This window comes from Odontomachus brunneus, unplaced genomic scaffold (assembly GCF_010583005.1).
Source record: "Odontomachus brunneus isolate Ranch 3 - 2012 unplaced genomic scaffold, Obru_v1 Obru_scaffold_028, whole genome shotgun sequence".
NCBI lineage: Eukaryota > Metazoa > Arthropoda > Insecta > Hymenoptera > Formicidae > Odontomachus > Odontomachus brunneus.
This window is the reverse complement of record NW_022639478.1, coordinates 2233180-2243910: the sequence shown is the minus strand read 5'-3', so window position 1 is coordinate 2243910 and position 10731 is coordinate 2233180. Positions and strand designations below refer to the sequence as shown.

The window sequence follows — 10731 nt, the reverse complement described above, 5'->3', positions numbered from 1 at the left end:
TATTTTTGACCCCGGATTTGAAAAGAGCGGGAAAAGACTTAGATTACGAGAAATTCAGGTGGGGAGATTAAAATGGCCCACCGTGTATATATATATATATATATTTTTTTTTTTTTAATAATGTACATAAAATTATTAACAGTATTATAAACATTTATATTGAAGAATAATGTATTAATTGGGGCACACCGAGTTTTTGATCCTCGATGTTAAGTTTTTCTCAATTTGATATTTGGATATTTCAGCGTTCAATTATTAATATTATTGATACTTATCACGTAATTTTTTAATAAATATGTAATAAATATTTACATATACGTATTTGGTTTATTATACTGATCTTACCTTTTTTTTATTATAATTAATTTAAAACATCTACACTTTGATTAAAGTAACATGTACTTTTTGTTTTATAGTTTTTGTTTTGATACGTACTTGGCGTTTTTTTCTCAATATATACAGTATAGATTCACGAGATTTATTTTATACTTGTGTATGAGCAATTTTAAATGAAGATTTTGAGTGACAAATTTTATATGAAGGTTTTGAATGACAAATTGGCAACATTTAGCATGAAAATAGATCAAGCCGAAATAAAAGCGACCTGCCCAAAGTCCAATGGCCATTTCAGATGCATCAAGCGAGTCCATCGCGGAAGGCGGTGGACGAGGGCGATGTGGAGCAACGGCGGCAGAGAATCCGCAATTATTCAATCGTGCCCTCCAGCCGCGTTTAAAGTGTCGCTCTTTCACCGTCATAGACGTTTCGAGCGCGCAGAAGGAGCGACACATCCGTAATCTCGTCGCTACGTCGTCGCGCAATCTCGAAATCTCTTCTTCGCGTTCCGCGCGAGATCGAAGGAATCGCAATCGCGCCTCGGCCTCACAGAAATATCGGACTCGATATTTCGCCGAACGTGTCTTCCCATCAGGCATTCTACGATTTTGCAAAAAAGAAAAAGAAATTGACGAGCGCGATTGTGTTAGTGACGAGCGATTTTTCATCGATTTCACAGAGCACGAATCAGAGTCCTTTTAAGAGTGCAATCATATTCGCCTTTGTGCTTGAGTAGTGCTCGATATCTTCGTGTATGTATAAAGTTGTAACAAAGAGAATATGCTATTCAAGAATGTATTCCTTCGATAAGTATAACGATCCATTATCAAACGCGATTGTTAACGGCGCTGATGTATTTTCACTTATCTCGACGCACGTACCGCATGTCCTTCGTTATGTTCACAATTAAATCGAATTTCGACATTTTTAAATAAAATACAAAGATATATTGGTAAGTTTCACGTTTCGAAAGAGAGACCGACCATTTGTGATACTCAGAGTTAAATACCGTGCTCATTTTAGACAAAACGAATTCTACGTGAGATTTTGTATATCTGGCGGATCTGGAATCCTTAGAGCAGCGAATCCACCAAATTGTACGTTTATAACGCTTGTCACATTCTTGCGGGACGCTGGAGAACTCACACGCGACGAGAGATAATGATTACGACCTACTAATCCTTCCGTGCCGATTCACGGGATTTGATGATTTGTACCGGCATTGAACATTTAATGTCAAGATACCATCATGAATGCTAGAATCCGTGAGATGTTTCTCTAATTTATAATATAAAGTGAGGACCGACGACGACGATATTCAGCGCGAGCGATCCTCGTCACAACAACACGATGAGTCGTAAATTTCTGGCGCGGGTGTTTTTGTTTGCTTAGATTATACCGGACTAAGGGAGACACGAGAGGCACGCTATGGATACGGAAAATCGACGAACGTTTGATCTGATCGATTCGATCGTGTTCGTCGGATTGCTGAGTATCTCCGCGCTCGTAGGTGTCTATCAGTGTTACGCGTCCAGAAAGAAGGCGGACGCGGTGGGAGAATATCTCGTGGGCGGTCAAAAGATGTCTATATTTCCGATAAGCATGTCATTGATAGCAAGGTAAAGATCTACCATAAATATATTTCAGCCTAATTTGTACAAAAGGTCTTATTCTATCAAGGGGATGCTGAATACCGATGTACCGCAACTTTCATATTTTGAATTGTTGTTCCATTTGGTTTCTTGGTATAGAATCTTCAATGCTTCTACAGAAATGTTGTTGAATAACGGAATATTCCATATTACAAAAAAAAGCAAAATATTTTATAAACAAAAAATTTAAAAATTCTTTATATAATATAGAGTATTTTCCGCCATTCTCATTTTTGTATTTCCGTTTTGTATAAGCATTTGCAATTTTATACAATTAAATACAGGAAAATAGTACAAAATACGAAGCTGCGTTATGTCGGTGTCCAGCAGTCTCTTAATATAGCTATTTGATTCATATGATATAGCAAGATATGATACAGCAGGGTGATTCAATTCATTAATAAAAAATGGATGATATGTTTTCGATATCAAAACGATATCATACAGAATATCGCGAAAAATTAAGCGAAAAGTAAAAATAAACTAGGAATAGATTAGGTTTTAAATAAAGATTTATTTCTATTGTAAGGGAGTGAAACTCTTTTTTTTTTTTGTTATAATATATTCTCAAAATTTCTTGAAATGAGATTTAAGTCGCGCAAAGTTTCAGGTGATCACTGAATCATTCGAGTTCAAGTAATTCTTTATTTATATGAAGCAAATTTTTCACTCTGAATTGTGAGAGTAAATATTTCTATTTGAAATTGGAAGGTAAACTTTCGCTCTAATCGATTGCAATATTTACTCGTATGGAGTCAGAGTCCATTGAACTTGAGTGAAACATTCGCTCTCGTGATTTCGGGTGGCAGTATCCTTCAGCTTAAATTGTCGAACAAATTTTTTCATTCGAAAATGAAGAGTAAGCCTGATTGTACTTCACCGTCGCAAGAGAACACATTAATGCATTAGTTTATGGACGTGTTAAGCGATTTATTTTTAATAATAAAGTCTGCGTGATTTCTTATTGTGCAAAGTTATTTGCATTAGTTCACAAATGTACTAATAACATGACTTTTCAGAAGGAACATTTGAATGTTTATAATAAAGAATGTAGACATATGTCTTGTCTGTTTTTAAAAGAAGTCGTTTAACCCATACAGCAGAAATGTCTAAAATATATTCCAGAGATGTACGTGATACATCCTAAAGAAATTTGATATTTCTGCCCTTATAGAAATATCATACTAAGAATCATTGATAATTACTTATTTTCAGTATTAAAAATACTGGATAATAAGTAATTATCAATGATTCTTAGTATGATATTTCTAGGGTGGCACGTTTCTAGGATATATTTTAAACATTTATACCGGATTGGGAAGGAAATGCTATATTTCAAAATTTTATCGACAAAATATTGACATTTTTCTGCAAAGTTCATATCGTATTGATTGCAAAGCATTATAAACACTTTTATACAATGAAAGCAAGTGTCAAAATAAATTGGAATATTACTCAATATGTACAACACAGTATATACTCAGTACAGCAAACAAAAAAATAAATAAAAAATTTTACAGGAAAATATCAATATAATATCGGTAAAGTTCTCAGCAGTTTCAGCATCCCTTTGATGTTTGCAGTTATGTATACGCGATTTTATTCTGTCAGCAACTATTCTCTTATAAAGAGTTTTTTCAACAGTAATAATTTATAATTGTGATAAAGGGGCCTCATATGCATAGCTGGATGTACGGATTTATGAACAAGGAATCTGTTTTTTCTTTAGATACCATCTGAGTTCTCGACAGTTTAAAGTTATTTAAAGTTGTTGGTGCCAATCTAAAATTTTTCTAAAACAAGTACAGCCGCCAAAATGTTAAAAAACAAGTTTCAAGCCGACTATTTTTCCCAAAAGTTTTCGCGAAGTTTTGAAATATTGTTCGGTTGGTTTACGACGTACTGTGTGCGTCAACAATTAGAATGTCTTCAACGTTATACTAGAAATCACACGCGTCAAATTTAATAGACGAGTCGAAAAGATACCCGGTTGGAAAGTACAGGATGTCGGTAGAGAAACTGTTCTATTGGCCGGAAATATAGGACGCGTTAGGTGACGTTTGTTTCAATTGGTCGTCAAGGCTCTCTGGTTAAAGTTGTAATTATTAATAATCAAGTGTCCACGCGTCGTGATGCCCGGATAAGCAAATTCGTTCTAAAAGCACCCATCTTAGTTACACGCCATTAACGCTTTATTGGCTGCGACTGCCAGCTATAAGTTTATACTCTTTGTTATTAAAGATGGAAGAAAGATGCAAAAGATTTTCATGATATCGAATATGTGAAAAATCCACATCTTCAACGAATTAGAGAATGTAAGATGTTTTAATTATTCGTAATCAATTTAGCTAATATTTCAATGATAAGTTTTCCAACAATTGAGAGGAACTACATCTACAATCAGTGAGGCGTGAGAACAGCGGAGGAACTGAACGATTAGACGGAATGATTTAAACGAACAAAACAAGTTTTTGTTGCTAAAAGTTTGCCGTTCTGTAGAGTCACGATCTTATACGCAATCGGAACGAGTTAGTACTCCGATAAGAATTGTTCATTCGTCAGTAGCCGGATGGAAAATGACTCCGCTCAAACTTGCACTGTTGTAAATGTTGTATAAATTATACTTTACGGCGTTAAATGGCGTCGTTAAATTACAGCTACGTGTCCGGCATAGCGATGCTGGGATTGCCGGCCGAAATGTACGTGTACGGCACGCAATTGTGGTGCATCGTGATCTCGGACTCTTTCGTTTCCTTGACGATGGTGATCGTCTACCTGCCGGTTTTCTACGGTCTGAAAATTACATCATCCTACGAGGTACACGATTGAAACTATACACAGAAAAAGAGAACATCCTTGTTTTAAAAATATATTTATTTTTGGTATATTAATTTTAATATGAGATAACATAGCGTGTTAAGAGGATAAGTTACTTACATAGATATATTTTATATGATTTAAAAAGCCAAGAAAAATATATTCTTGTTATCCAAAAGTATAATTTTTACAAATAGAAAGCACAAAATATCAAACTTAGAAAATGATGTCTTTTAATGTCGGAAAAAGCTATTATCATCAAAGTAATCATATTCTCTTTATGAAACTACTATAATATTAAAATGAAATTATAACATTGTTGAAATTCAAAATTCTTTTAACAAAATTATATTTTTTTTAAATTCTTCTAACAAAATTATATATCATTGCTTATGCAGGATGTGTGTGTATGTTTGCGTGTATGCGTGTGTATATATTCACGGTAACGATATTCATTATAATTTTTACAAGTTATAATGATTAGGCAGGACAAAGTTTTAAATGTAATCAATCCGTTTTAAGTAACAAAATGCAAGAATAAAAATTTCGAGAACGTCGAAAAAGATTATTGTTGTATCATATTGCTATTTAAAAATTGATTAATTGCATCTACTATATTTCCTGTAACTAGCCAATCATTGCAACTGGTAAAAAAAAATAGAGAATACCATTACGATAAACATTCTGTCTGTGAAAAAATGGTTGTTAATTTAAATATATTAATTATAAATGGATTCTAATTTTTTTCTGTATAACAATGAGTTGCGTTTGTTAGCAATTTCTGAGTTTTTCTTTTTTTTTGCTCACAGTACTTGGAGTTGAGATTCAATCGAGTAGTTAGACTCATGGGGTCGGTTATCTTCATCATCAAGATGGTGAGCTTAATTCTCGTTAAAAGAATACAAACATAGAAATATTTTTGCGATTTCTGTGGACTCAAAATTTCGGGTTCCTCCTCTCTTTTAACTTTTTATGTTATTCGCTTCTGAAAAATTTTCTCATACGCCATTAACGACTCTATTGTGCTGAAAATTTGTCGAAGCGTCGAATTCTTGGAATGCGTCGACCTCGAGAGCAACTCGACGAGACGAGCAATCTTGCGCTTGCACTTGCAGTTGCTTTATATACCGCTGGTGATATACGTGCCGGCGCTAGCTTTCAATCAGGCTACCGGGATAGACCTCTACACGATCGCCCTGCTGGTCTGCGCGGTGTGCATCTTCTACACGACACTGGTAAGAGATTCGCACGTATATACATTCTCTAAACTTCTTGAAGTGAAAATACTGCCACTCTTACAATAAGAGTGAAATATTCACTCCAATCGAGTGAAACAGTCACTCCTGTGGCAGTATTTATTCTTCATAGGAGTGAATATTTCACTCGATTGAACCGAATATTTCACTCTTATTGCAAGAGTGGCAATATTTTAACTTCAAGAAATTTAAAGAGTATACAGAGTGTCCGGTAACTCACAGAAGTGCCACGATGTGCACAGATAGATTAGGAACTGAATACAAAATTTCTCTATCATTTTATGAACAACCACATAAAATTTTGAGATATTAATCCAAGAAGATTCGTGATCATGCGCCGTACGGTAGATGAGCTGTGATAGCGACGTCTGCCGCTGTATGCATGTATATTAGGTCAAACTGAATAAAAATTTTCTCTACCATTTTCTGAATAACCATGCACATGTTTAGTTATTAATTAAAGAAGTTTGGTGTACGGTTATGCGCGATAATGCACTAATATTTTTTAATTAATAACTAAACATTTACGTCGTCATTTGAAACATAGTAGAGGACATTTTTGTTCTAAGACAGTTTAATCTAATACAAGTAATTAGTTTGATCTAATACAAGTAATATAAGTATACAACGACAAATGTCGCCATCGCAGTTGATCTACCGTATGGCGCGTGATTATTCACGAATCTTCTTGGATTAGTAACTCAAAATTTTACATGATTGTTCGCAAAACGATAGAGGAATTTTTTGTTCAGTTTGATCTACTTGTACACTGCGGCTCCTCCGTGAGTTACCGGACACCCTGTAGATTCGAATGTAGATTTTGTCTCCGTTCGAAGGATCGTTTTAAGCTTGCGTTGTTAACTTGAAGAGAGTTTGATACTGAATTTTATCCGACTAAAATACACAGGAAGGATACGTCGGCAGGAGATAAAAATCGTGTATCCTTACATCGAAGCATTTTGAGAGAAGAAACAATAGGATATGATATTTTACTACAGGGTGGCTTGAAGGCGGTCGTCTGGACGGATACGATTCAGACGGTGATGATGTTCGGCGCTATCATCGTCGTCGCCGTACTCGGCACGAACAGAGTTGGCGGCGTGGCGGAGGTGTGGAAAAGGAATTTCAATACAGGGAGAATTGAATTCTTTAAGTAAGCGCAAATTTTCTTCACATCTCGTGCATCTTTTCTTTTTACTGTAATGTCCTCAAATCAAAACATTGCGAAATGTAAAATATCTTGCAATGTTTAATCATACTTTGACGAATTTGCAGAGTTTCATACCTTCATACTGAGGGAGAAATTACATTAAAATCAACAAATATTCTCTTTATTTAAACCAAATATTGTTTATTTAAATCAATATTTTATTTAAATAAAGAGAATTTAGATTTAAGTGAATATGTTAATGGCACTCATCAAAGAAATATTTGTTGATTTTGAGGTAATTTTTCCCACAGTGTATATACGTAGGGAGAAAACTGCTATTATTGTTACATCTACATTTTCTATGGTTAATTCTATGGTTAGAAATTTATGTGATTTTAAATTAAGTAGATATTGCATTAAAAGTTGCTGTTGTTGTATGCTTATTTATACAGTTCTTACCGTCATAGTTCTTACTTAAAAATATATATCGTGTGCATTAAGTAAATATAAACTCAAATAAAAATATTTATTTCAATATAAACTCAAGTAAAATCATTATTTCACAAGTTTATATATTCTATCATAATCTATCATAACTTCGTCTATCTATCATAACAAGCATTAAATTTATTCCATATACTTTCTGAATCTTAATAAGTTTATTTCAATCAAGAATATTAAATTAAATTAAATTACTATAATATAATTATAATAATTATATTTAATTAAATTATAGTTTATAATAATTATATAATATAATTATTTAAATATACATATTAAATATTAATATAATATATATAGTAAATATTATATTAAATATTAATATCAACTTTTTCCTTTGATAATATTTTTGATAATATTCTTGCAAAGAGAAATTTTGATCTTATTTTTAAACTCAATAAAATTCTTAACATCCTCAATAAATTCATTTAAGGGGATGTTGAAGTCGATAATGAATTCGAACAACGTCGATAACGCGGAGACAATCGTCACTAACACTATCACGCTATCCTTTTATATTTTTTGTAAATACAGAACTTATGTAAATGTGTGTTGCTTTGTTTTACTATATTCAGCGGAAAACCTAACCACGCATGTGTAGAAATGTGTAGAAATCTTTCTGCAAACTTGTCCAATATTCTTCAGTTTCTGAATTCAAGTGCGAAAATACAGCAAAATTCTTCAAAATTTTTCTGTTTAAAACATTTACAATTTTTATATGTACGATGCGGGACTTTTGGATTAGACAAGTATTACGCTAATTGATAGCTTGAGATTTTATATTAAAATTTCTTTTCGTTTTCATTACATATCGAGCAATGCTCCTATTTATTTTTGCACGTACTTTTATTGCGTAAGAGTATTCGTAATTCTGTACAACTAATGCGACATAAACTTTGTAAAAAAATGTCAGTATTCTGTCGATAAAGTTTTCAGCTTCAGCCTCTCCTTAATTCCTTTGATATTCTGAAGTCTATATCAATCTCTCTTTGATTCTATTTAAATTTGGAACATATTTATACTATTTTTTACCAACCTTTTCTAAAAAGACAATTTATAATGTGTTTCTTATGTATTGTAAGATATTTATACAATATTATGTATTGTTGCAATATTTTTATATTTTTATAAGATCGAAAAATAAACTTAGAGTTTTTCTATCATCCACTGCTTTTTCTTGTGATAGTCATTTGAAATTTGATATATTATATATAGAACATTTGACATGCAATTCGCAATTCGATTTAATTCTAAATTTTATATATATATTGAAGTTACGAATGTTAAATATCTTCTATAAAATATTTCTCCACTCAAGTCGTATATTTGTCTATAAAAATTCTTTACAAGTAACATTTTGTCTCATACGCAATTTTTTTTCTAATTAGACATTGGACATGATAAAAACTAATAATTTTAATTATTTAATAATTTTTTATTCTTTTTAATAAAAAATATGCAACAAGTACAGCAAAAACTCACTAACCTTTATATTCCAAATTAGATAAGACGTATTTGTATACATAGAGGAAATCAGTTTTTTTGAAACTTAAAAACCACACAGCTGGAAAACTCTGATAGAAAAAATCTGTTTGTGTTTTTTAATTTAGCTTAAAGAACAATATATAGTTCATATTTATTCTGTGTGTTAAAAAAGTTTTTTTTTATAGACCAGAGTTATCACGTAATAAACGTTCTTTTTGTACAGCATGGATCCGGATCCTACGGTGAGACATACTTTTTGGACAGTGGTGGTCGGCTCTTATTTAAATTGGTTGGCTACGTGTTCGGTAAATCAATCGATGGTGCAGAGATGCCTGGCGATGCCGAATCTGAAAAAGTCCAACGTGTAAGTCCAAGAGATTGCCCCGTGATGTGCATTTCCCGGTGCGGATCTCGCTTATTTAATCCCCCTTTGTGTCCAGGGCGATTATCATAATGGCCGTAGGAATAATCAGCATTGTCTCGTTGTGTTGCTACACGGGAATCATCATCTTCGCGGCCTTCTACGACTGCGACCCGGTCACGACGAAGGTAAGAGAGATTTTGGCGTTAAAGAGCTACTAGCAAAATGAAAGCTTTCAAACGAAGTGTTCCGAAAGTGAGAGTTCGAAAAGTCATTCACAAGAAAGTGCGATCGATTTACCGAAAACTAATGGCAACTTTGACTGGAAGCATTAGTGTACATTAAGATTATTTCATAGATTCTAATTTAAAATCATCTTAAATTTGTCTCCGAATGCTCCGTAAGCAGTACAACGATTTGTATAACATCTGAAGATGAATATAATACAATATTAAATATAAGATAAAACTCTATAAATACAAATGAAATATAAGAACAAACTATAAGGTAATCTTAGTGTACACTTGTGCTTACAATCGAATTTGCCATTAGATTTCATCTTTTTGCAGACTCTTGTCGGAATATTTCTAACAATACATTTTCACCGATGTATGTCAGTATTATCACCGACTGTTTACTTAGCATAATTTTTTATCATATATTCCAAATTCCTTGGAATGTAATTTCACTCGAAGAGTAGAATGACCGCCAAGTTATTTGAATTCTAATGATTTTTTACTGACATATTCTCCACTCTGAATCGTCGAATGAGTATTTTACCTCGAAATTGGAAAATGAATTTGATGTAATTCTTTCACTTTAAGGGAGTACTCTCCTCTAGATGGGCATTTTTAGTTATTTTGTTGAATAAAAGAAAACAAAACTATGAAATCTATAGCTTAATCCACACAGCAGAAATGTTCAAATTACATCATGAGGATATCCTAGATATATTGCGATATCTTTAAGATATGCCAATGATATATTTTTAATATTAGGTGTATAACTTTGCTTCCGCCGTTTTTTTTCCGAAATTCGAGGCTTTATTGTAAAAAACTGGTTATACATTTATGATTCAAAGTATTGTCCATCGCTGGCCACTACTTTCTCCCATCTTTCGGGCAGCGTACGAATCCCGCGTCGAAAAAACTGGTCATCTTTTGAGGCGATCCA

The 10731-nt window shown here is 32.9% G+C and overlaps 1 protein-coding gene across 2 annotated transcripts in view; it reads left to right on the top strand.

Moving 5' to 3' along the window:
* The first annotated feature begins 745 nt into the window (after window positions 1-745).
* Window positions 746-10731, top strand: part of LOC116842942 (sodium-coupled monocarboxylate transporter 1-like) — a 16509-nt gene continuing 6523 nt past the window's right edge. The window contains exons 1-8 of one of the 2 annotated variants that reach the window (XM_032812836.1): window positions 746-1088; window positions 1729-1955; window positions 4646-4805; window positions 5615-5680; window positions 5921-6040; window positions 7060-7214; window positions 9421-9561; window positions 9638-9746. In XM_032812836.1, the coding sequence (XP_032668727.1) occupies window positions 1765-1955; window positions 4646-4805; window positions 5615-5680; window positions 5921-6040; window positions 7060-7214; window positions 9421-9561; window positions 9638-9746 (942 nt within the window). In that variant the 5' untranslated portion in view covers window positions 746-1088; window positions 1729-1764. Of the gene's footprint in view, window positions 1089-1456; window positions 1632-1728; window positions 1956-4645; window positions 4806-5614; window positions 5681-5920; window positions 6041-7059; window positions 7215-9420; window positions 9562-9637; window positions 9747-10731 lie in introns of those variants that run through there. The other variant, XM_032812835.1, reaches the window with a different exon arrangement.